At 58.5% G+C, this 17173-nt stretch overlaps 1 protein-coding gene across 10 annotated transcripts in view; it reads right to left on the minus strand.

The window, feature by feature from the left end:
- Positions 1-16: 16 nt before the first annotated feature.
- The window catches only part of LOC122384486 (bromodomain adjacent to zinc finger domain protein 2B-like), a 56577-nt gene continuing 39420 nt past the window's right edge, over positions 17-17173 (minus strand). For 5 of the 10 annotated variants that reach the window (XM_043371925.1, XM_043371922.1, XM_043371917.1 and 2 more), the window contains exons 7-31: positions 16874-16999; positions 15611-15806; positions 15195-15328; positions 14808-14969; positions 13076-13266; positions 12199-12338; positions 11704-11885; positions 11407-11490; positions 11055-11179; positions 10656-10769; positions 10299-10359; positions 9899-9964; positions 9617-9658; positions 8269-8467; positions 7433-8010; positions 6661-6954; positions 5341-6508; positions 4949-5094; positions 3780-4166; positions 3188-3526; positions 2617-2741; positions 2228-2366; positions 1616-1777; positions 853-1022; positions 17-736 (exon numbers count right to left, since the gene is read on the minus strand). In XM_043371925.1, the coding sequence (XP_043227860.1) occupies positions 586-736; positions 853-1022; positions 1616-1777; positions 2228-2366; positions 2617-2741; positions 3188-3526; positions 3780-4166; positions 4949-5094; positions 5341-6508; positions 6661-6954; positions 7433-8010; positions 8269-8467; positions 9617-9658; positions 9899-9964; positions 10299-10359; positions 10656-10769; positions 11055-11179; positions 11407-11490; positions 11704-11885; positions 12199-12338; positions 13076-13266; positions 14808-14969; positions 15195-15328; positions 15611-15806; positions 16874-16999 (5481 nt within the window). In that variant the 3' untranslated portion in view covers positions 17-585. The remainder of the gene's footprint in view (positions 737-852; positions 1023-1615; positions 1778-2227; positions 2367-2616; positions 2742-3187; positions 3527-3779; positions 4167-4948; positions 5095-5340; positions 6509-6660; positions 6955-7432; positions 8011-8268; positions 8468-9616; positions 9659-9898; positions 9965-10298; positions 10360-10655; positions 10770-11054; positions 11180-11406; positions 11491-11703; positions 11886-12198; positions 12339-13075; positions 13267-14807; positions 14970-15194; positions 15329-15610; positions 15807-16873; positions 17000-17173) is intronic. The other 5 variants (XM_043371921.1, XM_043371923.1, XM_043371920.1 and 2 more) reach the window with 5 other exon arrangements.

The following is a 17173-nucleotide window of genomic DNA, read 5'->3' on the forward strand; positions in this document are numbered from 1 at the left end:
GCCCCAACACAGCCGCAAGAAACTGGGAAATATATTCAGGATAATTGAGTGCCATCGACATGATACACATGGACACAGTCATATTCACACAACAAGTTACGGGAGCGTCACGATCAGCCCCCTCCTCGGCTAGGGACCTGCGACGCGCGCGCGCGCGCTCTGCGCGAGCCACAAACGTTCTGGACAGCCAGGCACATTGGTTACACAAACAACTATGTACACCGACGCGCCGAGCGGGTCGCGCCGCGCGCACACATGACGGACTCTTTGTAGGAGAGCAGTGAAATGTTACGAAAAATAAATAACCGATGAATTGTGAAGTCGAGTAGCTGCATTGGCGTCTGGCCTGGCCGGGCGGGCGGCCGCGGCGGCGCGTCAGCCGCGCACCAATCCGAGTAAAAACGACTACTACAAAATACCTGATCTCTCGCGCGCGTACCGACCCCGCGGTAACCGGCATCATTATGCCTAATCTAGCATGGATTTGTACACGACTATGATCAAACTGCGAAAGACCTAGATGGGCTCGGTGGCGGCCCGGGCCCGGCCCGGGGGTGGGGGGTGGGGCCGGCCGGGGCGCCGCCTCTACTGGGGGTTGAGCTCGAGCCAGCGCGCCTCGAACAGCGTGCGCATGCTGTGGCCGGCCTTTCCGACCGGCGAGTCGTCCTCGTTGAACGTCTCGCAGTTGTTGAAGATGATGCGCATATCGGCGGTAAACTCGTCCTTGCTCTTGTACCTGCCGCCGCGCACAGGTCAAAGGTCAGGCCACGGGGGTCAACAACATTGATACCGTGCATGAACTAGTCACAATATGCATTGATAATTGCGTTTCAGTCTGATAAGAATACTCACACTCCTTCGTTGATTCGTTTCTTTATCGTGCTGAGATCCATAGGGCTCTTGATGATTTTCTTGTAGGTGGGAAACTGTTTGGTGTTGACTGGCAGTAGGAAGGGCCACGCCTCGTCGTGGGCCTCCAGCTCGGCGAGCACCGTCCGGCACATCGCCATCTCCTTGGCCAACTGAGTAAAACACACAGTGAGGGTCAGAATATGCGGCCAGACACACGGCCACTGCGTGAACACAAACCGAGGGTCCGAGGCGGTCAGACACGCGGCCGAAGGCCAGCCCAGACATCAGAAACCTCAACAATGTCTCATAGGGTCGTTGAGACCATTATCACGAGCGCGACCCGCCGCCACGCCAGTTTCCCGTAGTGCAGTCACGAAGCAGTCCGGCGGGCGAGGAACAGAGAGGGGTTACATCAGTTCCGCCAGTCACCTAACCGCCGCGCCGGGCCGATCTAATCAGGAAACTATACGTGATTTGGACCGCGTTGCATCAGGCACTCTCAAAGCCGAGCTGGATCGGCGACATTAAGCTAAAATAACTGCACATGAACTAGGATATTGAGGGAGTAAAAATGACTCATGTCAACATTAAATGCCTAATACTAGAGAAAAACTCAACCACTTCCGAGCATGGATGACATTCCCGTAACACAGTAAGTTGATGCCATGATTTTGACCACATCCCATGACAGACTATCCTTTCCTAACGGCTCTGTACGCTTCTACGACTGATGGCTGACCACCAGCGCTGCTGAGAGCGTTACCTTTTTGTTGCCCCGCTCCTTCTTTGGCGGCGACTCGCGCTCCTCAGCCGGACCGTCGCCGCCAGCCTCGGACGGCTCCGGCGGCGGCTTGGCCTTCTTCGAGCGCGACTTCTTCGGGCTCTTGTGCGCGCAGGCCGGGCAGTGCCACTTGCCGCGCGGGACCTGAAGAGGGCGGCGGCGACCGGGTCAGTCGAGCGGGCAGTCAGCAGAGGCAGGCGCGGGGCCGTTAGTGAATAGGCTGCCGGCTGCATGACATCCTGGATTATTTTTAACCGGTAAATGCGTGAAGGAAAATGGTGTAACGTGACTGTTAAATCGGGACCCTGGCAGAAGCTATACCCTTGGCCACATTTTAGACACCGCTTATTTCACCAGCGTATGCAGTGCGCGTCCACCATTGACCGACCACAGTCGTGCTGCAGCTGACGTGTGAGTGTGTCCGGCACGACCCTCCCCCCCCCCTCAAACACACACTGCGGTGCCAAGACTGACACACCGTGTTCCGCTTCCGTCTAGTCAACTGGCAGTAACTGGCAGCAGGCCAGTTCAGCCGTCATCCCTGCCCGGTCAGATCAGCCGTGTGTCCCCACCCCGCCAGCTGTCCGTCCTTACCTTGGCCACGGGCGGAGTGACGCACTCTGGGTGGAAGGCGCGCGGGCAGCCCTCACACAGCAGCACCTTGCCCTCGCCCTTGCCACAGACCACGCACGCCCGTTCGCCAGTCGCCTTGTTGACGCACTCGAAACAGTACCTGCGCGAGGGACGGGGAAATCAGGTATATTCGGATAGGATATGGAATGTCGCAACTCAACATAATTTTCCACTTGTCATAAGAAATAACTATAGTTAATACGATGCAATTCAAGCTACAAATTAAACGTTTGATCGCGTTTGATCGAGCGTTTGATCTATTGGCTTATTGAAGCATAATTTCCGCCATGTGTAGTACTGCACCCCTGATCCTGACCAGCGCCCTCCCCCACCCCGGCGCCGGCACTGACCAGTCTCCGTCTGGTATGGTGTCCATGGCCGGCTTGAAGCAGTACGTGTGGTAGCCCTTGTCACAGCCGTCGCAGAGCAGCAGCTTCTCCTCGTGGTCGCCGCTCGTGCAGAATTGACAGTTCTGCTGACGGAACGGCCCGTCAGAGCCACGGTCAACGCACGCGTCCACAGGCACACACAGTTGAACACTGGGAGAGCGCCCGGGCACACAGGCAGCCGCAGAGTCCCGAGCGCCCAACATAAAACAGAGCGGAGACCAGCGAGAACGATTAATGAAGCAACAGAAACAACATCCGACCAGTTAGAACATAAATCTATTATAGGCGCTGCATGCAACCGGTGCTGGTAGTGAGCGAGAGAAAAGCGCGAACAAATTTAGGTGACGCAGCCAGATCGCTCTGCATTAGTGCGGTAGAAAAATAATATAAACAAAAATTAACACCGAAATAAGCCAGTGAACCAAATTAATATACAGCAACACCACCGGTTTAATAAGCAGGCAATGTGTGAGGAAGCGTTAGAGCGGCGGCTCGCCGACCACCCCGTCGGCTCTCTCTGCCCCCGACTCACCGCCTTCATGATGGACTTGTCCCAGGCGACCGACATCTCCAGCGCGTACAGACACATGGAGACCTGGGCGGCGGTGGATGTGCGCGGCAGCGCGTCGCGCCACACCAGCAGCGGCCGCGGGATGGTGTTGTTCTCCTCGGTGCCCAGGTTGGAGAGGCTCAGGTCGGCGCCCTTGGAGGTGCCCAGCGGCGGCTTCAGGTAGCGCCGCTCGATGTTCTGCTCGAGGTCGATGAGCCGGTCGCGCGCCAGGGTGACGGCGTTCAGGCGGCCCTCCTGCGGCTCGCAGGACGGCGCGAACAGCTCCCGGTCGCCAGAGGTACGCGGCGGCAGGCGCCACGACTGTGGCAGGAGAGAACGGCGGGTTAGCGGGGATACACACTGAGATGGACATAATGAAGCTGGCAGAGCATTGTCACAAAATCAGGCATATGCTTGTGAAAACTGTGGAAACAACTGAAGAAACATCGAAACTGCATATTGTATCTTTTGTTTGTCACTGATCTTCAAAATCAATCTAGCTAACACACTTCCATGAGAGCGGTGCACTACAATCCTGCATGTAAGTCGGGGCCCGACGCGCCCTGCCACCCACCTTGAACTGCATGCTGGCCTGTGCGATGCGCTCCTCGAGGTTCTCTACGTGTTCGAGCAGCGACATCTCGATGGTGATGGCCACGTCCCGCCGGTACGAGCCCGGCGCGTCCGGCTCCGGCACCGGCTCCGCCGGACGCACGCGCTTCTTGGACTTCTTCTTCGGCGACTTCGCCTTCTCTTTGGGCTTCTCTTGCTTCTTCTCGCCGTTGCTCTTCGCCTCCTTCTCCTCCCCGTCTCCGTCTCCGTCCTTCTGTTCTGTCTCTGCCTGGCCGTTGTCCTCTGGCGCCGTCTCCTGCTCCTGTTCCCCGTCCTCCTCTGACTCGTCCTCGGACTCCTCGGCGGCCGCCGCGGCTCCCGAGGACAGCGTGACCTCGGCAGGGTTCACCTGTGGGCGCCGCACTCGGTGAACGACAAACGCTGGCTAGCGGTCTGTTCCCAATTACTCTGTTTATGGACCTTGTTCAGCCACTTCGTTTTAGTCTGCACCCTGTGGTTTAGATCTCGATAGGAGTAAATTTTGATGGAAGAATATAATATTACATATAAAACATTTTGCTTTAAAATTTTGCTGGTGAAATCAACATGCCAAGGCATTCATGGGCATAAAACTACAGAAAAGAGCAACAAAATTACGGGCGTATGTTTAATGCTCCGAGACATATTTGATGAAATCATGCAAAAGCAATCTATGGTAGCGGAATAACATACCACAAACTAATTAAGAACACTGCGAAAACGAAATTATGTATAACATGTCCGGCGATATTGCGTGGATGGCAATGCATGCGGCATCGTGAGCTTTTCCGTGTTCGTGCCCAAAAACAAAGACAAAAACAGGAGGAAAATAGCTTTCGTAACAGCCATACAGTGAAGCTGGTCTAGTTCCCGGTTCATCGGTCAACTTACTACGATTCGATTTTTCTCGGTTCGCTACAACCGCGGGAAAACATCGGTTATCGAGTGTTCGTACTAGGCATAGCCAGTAAAAACGAGTCACTTGCACCGGGCCAGGACACGTCGGAACAGTACGACATGACATGCGACCGAGCCAATGGCAGATTATCCGTGTCGATTGTCGCTGCCGTCAGCGCCAGTTTCATTGAAGACATTCCTGGACAGCGAACACACTGCCTCCACAGCCAGCACGGGAACGTCTGGTGCACTTACCAGCTCGCAGGCTTCCACCACCGTGTCCTTGCAGGTGAGTATTTTGTTTTTGAGCGGCCGCTCGCGGATGCCGCGGTTGTGCATGGCGTTGACCAGCTGGTCGATCTGGGCGGTGTCTGAGACGCGCCACCAGCCACGCTTGTACTCTGACGGGAGGAAGGACGGGGATGGTCAGTCAGCATCGCTCCGGTACAGCGGACACGGCCGGACAGGCAAGATAAACACACAATCAACGTGACAAGACGCGTCTAATGAAAGGAGGGCGAGCGAAACAAATACCTGAATGTATTATTTCTGGCGCAAAGAAACAGTGCGCGGCACAATCCCTCCTCCACTCATCCATGCTCCCCCAGACTGTTCCTCCCCGTCCCCGGTCGACCCCGCTGACTCACCCTGCGGCACCTCCTGCGCCTCGTCCTCGCCGTTGTCCTCCTGTTCGGTGTTGAGCTGGTCGCCACTGCCGGCGCGCGCGCCGCCCCGCTCCGTCACCGACTCCTGCTCGTCGTCCGACAGCTCTGTTATGGTGCTGAAGTCGCACGGGTCCTTGGGCAGCACGCTGAACCACAGCTTCTCGGGCGCCTGCAGCGCCTGCAGCAGGTACTGGGACGGCACCAGGCCCAGGCCCGGGATCTGGATGGCGCCGTTCACCTCCTTCAGCGCGCCGCTCGCGCCCAGCGAGGCCAGCGAGGCGTTCAGGTAGCTCACCAGGTGTTTGCTGTTGAGCGGCGCGGCGTGGCTGGGCGCCGTGGACGGTTTGGGGGCGGCCGGCGCGGCGGCGGCCACCGGGTTCTCAGCCAGCTGTTTGATGGCGCTCAGACTGTCCTGGACGGAGGGTTCGCCCGCCGCCGGTGCCGCCGGGTCCGGTTTGACCGCGGAGAGGGGCTCTGACTTCACGGCGCCCTCCTCCGCTGCAGGCTCGACCTTCACCGGCGCCGGGGAGGCCGCCTTCAGCGGGGTGTCGGCGCTAATCGACGGCGGCTCCTGCTTCTCCACCTTCAGCGGCGCGTCGGCCGGCGTCTCCGCCTTCACGTCCGTCTCCATCTTGACGGGCGCTCCGTCGGCCGGCGGTGAGCCGCCGTTCACCCGCGGCGACTCGCCGCCCGACAGACCGTTCTCAGCCGCCGCCGGCGCGGTGGCGTCACCGTTCGGCAGCCGCTGCTCCGCCACCTCCGCCTTCACCGGCGTCCCCTCGCCCACCGCCGTCTCCGCCACGCGCGGCCGCTTGCTGTTGCGGGAGTCGGGTGAGTCGGCCGGCCGCTTCTCACCCACCTGGCCGGCCTTCTCGGCCTCGCGGCGCCGGAGCCACTCCTGGTGCGAGGCGCGCCGCTGGTCGTACCGCTCGTCGGCGCCCACACCGCTCTCCAGACTCTCCACGTAGATGCCGCCGGCGCGCGGCAGCACCCAGTAGGCGCGGTGGAACCGGTCCTGGCCCAGGCTGGTCGGACGGATCGTCCGGTTACCCTCGTAGATGTCGCGGCTCAGCTGGTTGTTGTGGTTGCTCAGCTGCTCGATCCGCTTGTGCAGCTCCTCGGCGCTCATTGAGTTGATGTCCACCTCGTCCTGCAGAGAAACTTGTCATTACACCTGACAAGAGTATTACCAGAAAAGTATACAAATTACAAGAAGCGCCCTACGTTGTGGCACCCGTGACGTTTCTCAGCAGCTGGCCGCCCACCCATCCCGCTCCCTCCCCACAGACGCCCTGTACTCACGTTGATGTCTCCCTCGTCGGCGGGCTCGCTCTCGTTGCCGCTCTCGTCCTTCTCCTCCTCCTCCTCGTCCTCTTCCTTGTGCTCCTCCCCCTCCTCCTTCTTGGAGGCCGGCTCGCTGAGTCGCGTCGTGTCGCCCGTGTCACAGTTCTCACTGGCCTCGGGCGGCGGCGGCCGGCTCACCAGGTGGCGCTGCGCGAACTTCTTGGCGTGCAGCATCCGCATCCGTCGCAGCCGGCCGTCCAGGTTCCACTTCTCCTTCCGCTTGGTGTTCACCACCTCTATGGTGCTGTCAATCTGCCGGCCGGGGAGGGGGTGCCGTCAGAACTGAGCTATAACTCGGTCAGGATTCAAAATCATAGCCGCAAACAGGCCGAGGGAATTATGTCATTAGCAAGATGATAAATTATTGATGCAATACGAATCCTAGACATTTTATGGCCTCATAACCGTTTAACTGCGACCATCATAGTGCTATTCGATAATGCATGACGTAACTAGCGTGGAAACATGTTCCTGCAAATTGTTTCAGACTAAAAAGCCACACGGTGCAACGAAACTGTGGCGACTGTAACCATAAATCGTCCCCAGACTCCCCGTTACCAAGCACCCCCCCTTCCCAGTCCCCCCCCCCACACACACACACCACTCCCGGCACCCCACACCGCCCGCACCACCGACCTGCCGGAGGACGGCCTTGTTCTGCAGCAGGTCATTGCAGAGGTGCGGCACCCACACCACCCGCCCCTGCACCCCTCCCGCCCGCACCACCGACCTGTCGGAGGACGGCCTTGTTCTGCAGCAGGTCATTGCAGAGGTGCGCCAGGATCTCCGTCTTCTCGGTGGGGTTGAGCGCCAGGTACGGCTTCTCCGTCAGCCACTGCGACATCTGGTACGTGCGGTTGGCGTCCATGGCGTCCTGGAAGTCGGCGTTCTTGGCGCGGCAGTGCGGGTCGCGCTGGTTCGGACACAGGCCCGTCAGCGTCTTCACCTCGCCGGACGCGCAGGCGAACATGTAGATACGGAGCACCTCTGATAGGGCCGTGTGCGTGATGTCCGCCTGCCGGAGCGTCTGGTTGAGGCAGGTGACGTGCCGGACCGGGTGCGGGATGCCCGGGTCCTCCACGGCGCACACCACCAGGTGCGTCAGCACCGAGAGCAGCTCCTCCTCGTGGTCCGGCTCGTTCAGCAGGCCCTGCTGCAGCGCGCCCAGCGACGGCAGCGACTCCATGTCGAAGCCGAGCGTCTCGCCAAAGTTGTGCAGGAACTCGAATACCATCAGGGTGTTGGCGAACGCCTCGCCGGACAGCCGCAGGCCCGGGATGCGCGCCAGCTCCGGCAGCGGCTTCTGATCTGCAGGTCGAGGACCGGGCGCGGTCAGCGTGCGAATCCATGTACAAAACATGAACACACACTAATCAAACTCAATGAGTTCTAACCATTTCACACTCATGTAAACCATTGTGCCAGGTAAAATATGACATTTCGGTTACTCTCAAATGGACGCATTTATCACTTTGTTTTCATACCATAATGATTCACAGGCTGCAGCTCCCAGTCTCGTCCCCCCTTCGGCCCTCCCGCCCTGAATCTCGTTTCCCCGCTCCTCACCGGTGAGCGCCATGTCCTCGCGCGGTTTCTTCAGCTGCCGAATGACCTCGGCGTCCTGCAGCCGCTTCTCTCGGCGGCGCTCCTTGAGCGCGGCGCGCTCCACCTTCATGTCCTCACGGCGCCGGTCGCGCTCCTCCTGGCGCCGGCGGGCGTCCAGCGCCTTCACCAGCAGCATGTGGTGGCGCCGCCGCTCGCGCTCCTGCCGGCCGCCGCGCACGCGCCGCGTCACGGACCAGGCACACGACGGAGGGAAGCAGATCGGCCGAGGGAAAAGCAACTTATGAAGCGGCAATATGCTTTAGGGGGATGTCAATTTGTTGCTTTTACAATATTTACGTTGGTTTTAATTCTACGAGAAAGCGAGCGCGCTTTGAAATGAGATTGTGAAATAAAATGCGACAAGGCTTGGACTTCGCAACAAAGCAGATATTTACTTTTCAAAGTCAAAACAAAACCGGGGACGGCGGTAATGTATTCTACAGCTGTACAGTTTCATAGCTAGGCTGACGATTCCGCGCGACCGAGCGTTCCGAGCGCATGCGAGGCGACCCCGGCGGCAGCAGGTCGGACAGCACGTTACCCTGGCGGCACCCACCGGTAAGCGAACAGGCGGCACAGACACGACAGGCAGACAGATATACATACTGACAGACTGACGGACCGGGGACAGGGCATAGAGGGCAGAGCGGCCGCCCGCATCACCCAGCGGAGGTGGCATGCGCTTCTAGGAGGACGCAACTGAGGACGTCTCGGCTGCAGCGGCGGCAGGATTGACAGGACGACTGTGGACAGGCAAGGAGCTCAACACAGGCCACGGCTCCAGGCTGAAGGGTAGCTGAGCGATGGGGAAGTCTGACCAACAGGAGCAAATACAGAGGCGGAGGTAGGAACTAGGAACCAGACATCTACGCGGACACTAAGGCGGCTTTGGAATTGACAGTCTTCATGAAAAGAAGAAAAACTATGTTGGCACCTGAAAAGTAAACTTATTCTGAATCCCTTAGGTGCCCCCACCATTGCAAGAAGACGGGATAGCGTTTGACTGATTTGAGGAAGTATGAGCTCAAATGCAAGAAGTAATACTATTTCGAACAAGGCAACTGGCACCCAGGAGAGGTGAGCCGCTTCACCCTGGTGGCGAGAGTCGAGGTCATGAAGGCGATCTACAGGAAGCGCGTCACCGGGTGCAGGACCTGAGGACCCCGGGCAGGCACGGAGCCCGTCTAGAGCGCGCCGGCGGCGGCCCGACACCGGCCGGCCGCCCGCCCCGGGGGCATGCGACAGCGGAAGCCATAGCCACAGCGTTAGTCACCGCCAAGCGCCCCACAGACCCGGATAGTCAACGTACCACTTCTAGCCTATATAGCATCTCTCTCTGTTTGTTCAGCTCCTAGAAAACAGACAGACAACGTCGTTAGTTCGGGCCCGGTCTGCACAGCTAGGCGGGCGGCGGCCGGCGGTGGGCCCGCCGCCCCAGCACTACGGAGCGCCACTACGCCCCTACTGCCCCTCAGTCCGCGGCGGCCGGCTGACCGGACCGGACCGCGGCACACGGCACACACTACACACGGTGGGCGCCACAGGGAACGCGCTGCCGCTGACCGGGGAGGGGGGACGGACGGGGACTTACCTGTGCCTTGCGCAGGTTCTCGGCCGCCTTCTGCTTCTCCAGCTCCTCCTGTTTACGGCGCCGCTCCTGGGACGCAGCGGGCACCCGTTAGACGGGACGGGGAGGCCGGCGGGGAAGTTGCGTGGGCAGGGGAGTCGGTGTGAAAGTTGTAGGGTGGACAAGAGGAGAGAATAGTGACGGAACAGAGGGGCGGGCATGACAGTCTGGTGAAGGTGAGAAGAGCATCAACTACAACTGCATCAACAAGGAGCACTGAACTGCGGAGAACTGCTGAACTACACAAATTACACAAATGAAGCAGACATGTGATTAGCGAAATGATCTGATAGTGCGCTTTGGACACAAAACTGTATGCGTATTGCGCAATATAACGCCATTGCGGGGAATATGAATTCAGTACCTCGAGCATCTGAAGGTTTTTGAGCTCCCGTTCCTTCTTCTTCTGCTCTTCTTTGAGTTGTCTGTAAAGAAACGCTCATATTGATATGCTTCCCACGTTTGTGACCACACATGCACGAATATCACACACTGCCCCTAACACCAACCAAAACCGCATACTGTCCTCAACATCCTACCGCTATAAACCCTCCGAACGTCAACTAAGCAACTCGACATGCCACGATAGCAATCAACAGCTCGAGTCCCATAGATAATCAGAACAGATTTTAGCACACCCCGTCCTTCCGGTCGAACGGATCCTCTCATCCTATCGCCATCGGTAAAGAGCAGGGTGTGAGTGCTCGGCAGGGACACTCACCTGGCGCGTCTATCCTCCTCCAGTTGTCTCATCAGCTCCATGGCCTGGTGGTAGCTGGAGGCGGACGGTCCAGCGCCCGAGCCGGAGCCAGACGCGCCGCCGCCGCCCTCCTCACTGTGAGCACAGACCGATACCAGTCAGACAGGGAACACATAGACAGACACATAGCCGCGCCGCCTTTGTCAGTGATCACACAGGCATCACCAGCCAAATAAAGGACACCCGATCAGGACTGAGCCACTGGGTAGGCACACATGCCCTGAATAATGACAGGATGGATGGACTCCGTATCTTTGTACTCAACATGTCGCATCCAATCAGAATGAAAAAGTCAACCACCTTCCTAGAAATATTACATAACGGAATCCTATAAAACCACAGCTTATCCAGTCCCGTCACCTTTTGATGTTGATGACGTACGGTTTCTTGAACTGTCGCTTGCTCTTGCCGCCGCTGAGCACGTCCACCTGGCGTTTGACCTCGGCCTCCGACATGGGGATGCACTCCTCGCCGTCCTCGGAGATCTGAAAATAGACAGAGACGGAAGGTCAGAGGAGTAACGAAAGGGGGCAGCGGCAGTCGGGGACACGGTACAACAGGACTTAGCGCACTGGTAGTGTTGTACAGCCTGACGGGCTTCACAATGACATGATAGCTATCCGGAAAATGTTTACACAAAAATCGCGTTATTTTTTCGACTTGAAGCCGGTTCAGGCCGGTCTAATCGCCCGGCACGCCCCAGGCTGCTGACCTTGAGGTAGTCGCCGATGACGACCTTGCTGCTGAAGGTGAAGTGGTCCCTCGTCACGTCCGTGATGTTGTTCCGCTCCAGGTACTGAAGGAGTCAGACAGAGGGAACACGTCACAAATTGTGACCGACACAGGTAACACAGCGGGACTGGACAACACACGGAACAAGGAACAAGGACAGCCATTGTCGAGCTACAAACACTTTTACGGCATCAACTTAAGATACCACCAGACACCCCTGTTCTCTTAACTCAATCACCATTCTCCCACTATTTCATCAGCCGGTATGTTCTCTCACCCGCAGTATGTCGGGGAACTGCCTGAAGGCCTTTCCGCAGGGCGCGTAATAGACGACGTCGCCGCGCGGTCCCGCCTGGGTGATTTTGCGGATGGTGGTCTCCCGCCGCCAGCCGCGGTCCAGCGGCACGCGCAGCTTGCGCTCGTCAGTCACCACCCGGCGGCGTTTGGACGGCGTCAGACCTGCGCGGGGCGGATGACGCGGTAAGTTAGTGAGACACATGCGGGTGTAGCTCACAGTAAGAGGAGTCAGCGGCAGCGTAGTGAGAAAAGGGAAACTCACTGAGGGCTAGCCGAGCCAGCGGTAAATTGGCACTCAAATCGATTAAGGCCAAGGTAGGTTATCGAGTCCCGTTTCTCTTTGACGTTTTCTCTTGAATATATAAAACATATGACGCAATCGCTGACAGCTGCATCCAGGATACAGACCATCTGTCCCCTCCCGATACCCCATCCCTCCATCGCTCCCCGTCAATGCCAGCGCCCGTGTCCGTACCTGCGGCGTCGGAGCCGGCCGCGCCGCGGCTGGAGGAGACCTCGCACTCGGACTCGCGGTCCGACAGCTCCTCGCTGTCCATGCCGCTGCTGTCCTCGTACTCGCGCTTCAGACGCGCCAGGTAGCTGGAATAGGGGAAACTGCCAGTGCGCGGGCGGCAGCGGCGCCGGCACGGGGACCGTTAGTAAGCGCGCGCGGCCCCACCGGCCCAGTGCAGCGGACAGACAGCGGCGCAAGACGTGTGCGGTGTTCGTGTGGGTTAGGCCGTCACCGGGGCGTCCTGTGGGCTCTGGGAGGTGGCCGAACAGGCAAGTTGTTATGTTGACCGGAGCAGTTGTTAAGTGTTTGGATAGACGCAGAAGGAGTGGTACTGTTACTTGATGGCTATATGAATAGGTATTTGATAATGAATTACTTCGAAATACTTTGATCATGGGAAGTGCGTTCACACAACTGTTAGTGATATGGATTAAATCCCATTAAATTCAAACGAAGCAAGAAACGCAACAGTTACAGCCCATCCACGACCAGTCGTCATAAATAAATAATCGTTCACTTAGCCGGCACGTAACCTCAGCTGATTTCAACAACGGCCACATAATATCCCCCAACTTCAAGAACGGTGTCATAAATCGCCAAGTCAGGCATGACAATGGGTTAGACTAATCCATTACGAGCTGTCGGAAGCCCCCACCAGGAGACCCGCGGGTGTGTATTTAGTACATATTTCAGGAAGGTACCTCGATCGCCCAGTTAATGACAGAGCCGGAAGACCGCCGCGCTGCCCGGCGCCGCGCGGTACCAGAGGAGCCGGGCCGCGGACAGGCGGGGCGCGGCTCCTCCGACGGCGCGCGGCACACCCGGCGCGCCTGCTCACCTGCTCAGCTGCTCGTCCGTGCTCGAGGTGACCTTGTGTTTGCGCTGGTCAGAAGAGCCGGCAGACTTCACTGACAGTGCGTCGTCGTCCTCGCCGGCTCCGGCGGCGGCGGCCGGCGCCGTGGAGGAGCGCGGCCGCACCTCGATTGTCAGCTCGTCGGTGGACATGTGCATGGCGCCGCTGCCGCCCGGCTGCGCGAGACACGGCGGGTTCAGGTCAGTCAGAGGGGGCTGGGTCACACGGCGGGTCCGGGTCAGTCAGAGGGGGAGGGAGGGGAGGGGTGGGTCCCTTTAATCTTTATCCTAGGCAAAGAAACAAATCGAAACGGCTGGCATAACGAAGGTTTTAAAGCATCGCCCGTCACGCTCCGTCAGGCGGGCTGACTAAGCCGGGGCGGCGTTAAATGGTCTGCCGCTCGTCACTGTGTGAGAGGCACACCTCCGACTCTAGCCACCCCCGGACACAGCCCGCCAGTCACCGCGGTCGGCCGGCCACGCTGACTCAGTCCACTCCGCGGAATGACTCAGCGCTCGGGCCTACCGACTGATAGCGCCACTACAGCAGCGCTCACGGTCTCAGCTGGTGTCCTCAGGACGGCGGGTGGGCGAGGGGACGGGCGGGGACGCCGGGTGGGCGTGGGGACCGGCGGGGTAGGGAGGGAGGGGGAAACCGAGAATATGGCGAGTGGCGACAACAGCTGGGCTCCGCTCCACTAGGCAGCAGTTTGGTCCTGGTATTATCCAGAGCACAAACATGGCACCTCTCCGATGGGTGTATTACACGTTTTATTGGCTCCGCGAACGGTCTATCGCGGTCCGGTGGCCGGTGACGCCAGACAGGCTATAGCCAGCGCCCCGATATGTAAACGGCCAGTCGTCACTTCCCGCTTATGAGAATAATATGGAAATGGGCACCGATCCAAACAGCTGCAGGTTCAGGGTCAGTAGGCACAGTTCGCTGCCGTTCTCCGAGCGCAAACCAACTTTTGTCCGATACTTTGCAACCTCTGGGAATTCTTACAATGAAAATGCATTCAAATGTTCTTGACTAAGCCTACCTTACGGTCAATATCGCGATTATCAACATGTAAGACAGCTTATTCCATTCAAATCACCGAACTAGTGCTCCAGAGAGATTAACATATTCTAATACGGGACGATTCAAAACGAGAATAGTTCCGTATTTGTACAAGTTCTTCACGAAATTTCATTCATTTTCGGCTTTATATTGCCCCTCAGGTATGTAACTTTATACTCATGATTGCATTCTTAAGGTTAAGATGCAATGTTAGGCATGCTGGTACGAAAAGTGCGTCATTATCTGGGCGTAAAAATAGCATCTCAAAAGAACACATCCGTATGTATAATAGGTACAACAAAACTACCTTACATCAAGACCATACAATAAGAACATAAAAGGTCTTCAGCATAGACCAGCACAGGCACTGAATTTAAGAGGACACATCCCCCCCCCCCGACATGCGGTCATTAATTAGAGACCAGCGTGAGTTATGCAGCCAGCACAGCTGTGTGTTATGCAGTCATCGCATTATGCTATGCATCAATCGCTGTGCGCTGTACAGGAGCACGGCACAGCCATTGCAGTCAGCTATACAGTCAGAACCGTCAGCTACACAGCCAGTGCGGTATGGTAAGCGGGTATTGCGGGTACAGCTGCAGCCTGGTGACACGGCGGTCGGCGCGGCGGCGCCCGCCCGGCCCCGACTGCCTACCTGGCTGCCGTCGTCCGTGCCGCGGCTGTTGGCCAGCAGGGAGGCCACCGTGTTCTTCTTCGGTCGCGACACGCCCACACCCAGCTTCTTGGCGCGCGAGCGCCGCTGTCCGCTGCCGCTGCTCCCGCTGCCGCTGCCGCCGGCTCCGAACGCCGCCATCGCCTGCCGGCCGCCGCCGCCCGTCAGCCGCGCCCACAGCAGTCCCGAGCATGCAGCGTCAGCCGGCCCAGCCCGGCCCGGCTATACACACGCTGCCGCCCACAGCCAGCGGCCGGGCGCCGCGCCCGCCCGCCCCCGAGCCGCGCCCGCAGCCAGGCTCGTGCCAAACTAGACAGCCGGGAGCGCAGCGGACGGGGAGGTGTCGGCGCGCGCACAGCGAGTACTCACCTTCTGAGCCGAGGCCATGGCGGTGTGGAAGCGCAGCTGCTCCATCTGCATCTCGGGAGTGAGCGGCACACCGAGCGCTGCGGCAGCGGCCGCGCCGCCCGGGAACGCAGACACGTCCGGCAGGCTGCTCCGCTCTGCACGGGGACAAACAGACAGTCAGAACAGACACAGACAGTCCGGGAACGCAGACACGTCAGGCAGGCTGCTCCGCTCGAAAGACACAGGGCCAAAGTGGACATTGGACACAGCCAGTGGCATCTGTAGTGCACAGGTACACATAAGACCGTCACTAGTGGATCATAAATTGCGGCAAGAGCTTTCACGCTACCCATCAGGAAACTGGTGAGTCTTTTACGTACGCCATGGGGAGGCTAAACACTCCTGAACAAGCCCATTTCCTCCCATGATCCACTCACTTTTGGAGGCGGCTGGCGGCGGCGGCTTTTTGGAGAGGTTGAGCGGCCCGTCGGCGGCGGTTGGTGGTGAGCGCGAACCTCCAGCGCGCTCCACGGGCGTTAGCGACACGGAGCTGGTGAGCATGGTGGTGCCCTTGGCGGCCACCGGGGTGATGGTCACCTGGGCACTGCCCGAGGTGGACGGCAGCTGACCCACCTGCGGGGCACGCCGGGGGACGGGGTCAGACGGGTCACCGCGCGGCGCGGGGCGGGGGGCGGGGTGGAGCGGGCCAGAGGGCCTGGACTGGCGGGGACAAAAATAACGAGAGTCGCCAAAGAGAAATTGAGGGCCTTGCTCACTAGCCTTGCTCACTAGCCACTACTTTGACTAGAAAATATTTTACTTTCAAAGTTTGCAACATCACATAAGCCTGGAATCGCGGTGGTAGATGTGTAAAAAAGTTCTTTGATGATGTAACAAAGATGTCAACTGATCAGAGTTTTCAAAAGGAGGGCAAGTGTTAGATTTTAATGCAAAACATGCAGTTTTGTTGTCAAAAACATTCGCCGACATGCTAAATTGGTGCCTAGCTTTTTCCCTTTACAAGCGACTAGACGAGCAAGCCTAAGTGAAACTATTTTACGGCGTTAAGTGATCCACCCTCTACCCTGTTAAGTCCGTTAGACCCATATTCAGTTCACTATGCTCCTCGACCCCCCTGTCATTGCCCCGTTTACAAAGGACTCCGTAAGCTCTCTGGCCATTCGGTTAGCTCATGCAGTCCCTCTCCTTTCCATACGACCCTCCCCTCCTCCCTTGGTTGCGCGGTGCGGTGTCAAGCAGTGCGGACGGGCGGTACAGTATCCATCCTCCCCGAGATCGAATCCAGCCCCGCCAAACCCGTGCGCCACCACACCCCGCTACCCGCTCCACAGCCTCCATTAGTGGCAACAAGCCCGCATTGCTCACCGCTCAGCAGTCTAGCAAAAATACCCAGCCGTGACTAGCAGTTAGCACCAAGCTAGACACCCCGGTACCAGCTTGACTAGCCGTTAGCACTAAGCTAGGCGCCCCCAGTGCTGGGACTAGCTTGTTAGCGCTAAGCTAGGCGCCCTAGTGCCTCGACTAGCCGCTAGCGCTAAGCTAAGCGCCGCTCTGGCATGACTATCCATTAGCGCTAAGCTAGGCGCCGCTCTGCCGTGACTATCCGTTAGCGCGCTAAGCGGTGCGCCGGTTAGTCTGACCGAGACGGACCAACTGGGACTGACCACCCGCCCACTAACCGCGCCAGAGTCCTTAGCAACTGGCTTAATCTCCACCTTGGTTCCGAGCATCTCCAGCTGTCGGAGCCGGTCGCTGGTCGACTTGGACGACGTGGGGGTGATGGTGACGCTGTCCGTCAGCCGCGTCTGCCGGGACACAGAGAGGGAGGGGTGGGAAGAGTCAGTACACGGGAGAATAGGGTGACATACCACTGTCCGTCAGCCGCGTCTGGCGGGGAAATAACAGACGGACGGGGAGTCAGCACACGTCGGGAGGGGTACCACTGTCAGCCGCGTCTGCCGGGAGAAATACAAACGGAC

Source organism: Amphibalanus amphitrite, unplaced genomic scaffold (assembly GCF_019059575.1).
Source record: "Amphibalanus amphitrite isolate SeventyFive unplaced genomic scaffold, NRLGWU_Aamphi_draft 000191F_arrow, whole genome shotgun sequence".
In the NCBI taxonomy this organism is placed as follows: domain Eukaryota; kingdom Metazoa; phylum Arthropoda; class Thecostraca; order Balanomorpha; family Balanidae; genus Amphibalanus; species Amphibalanus amphitrite.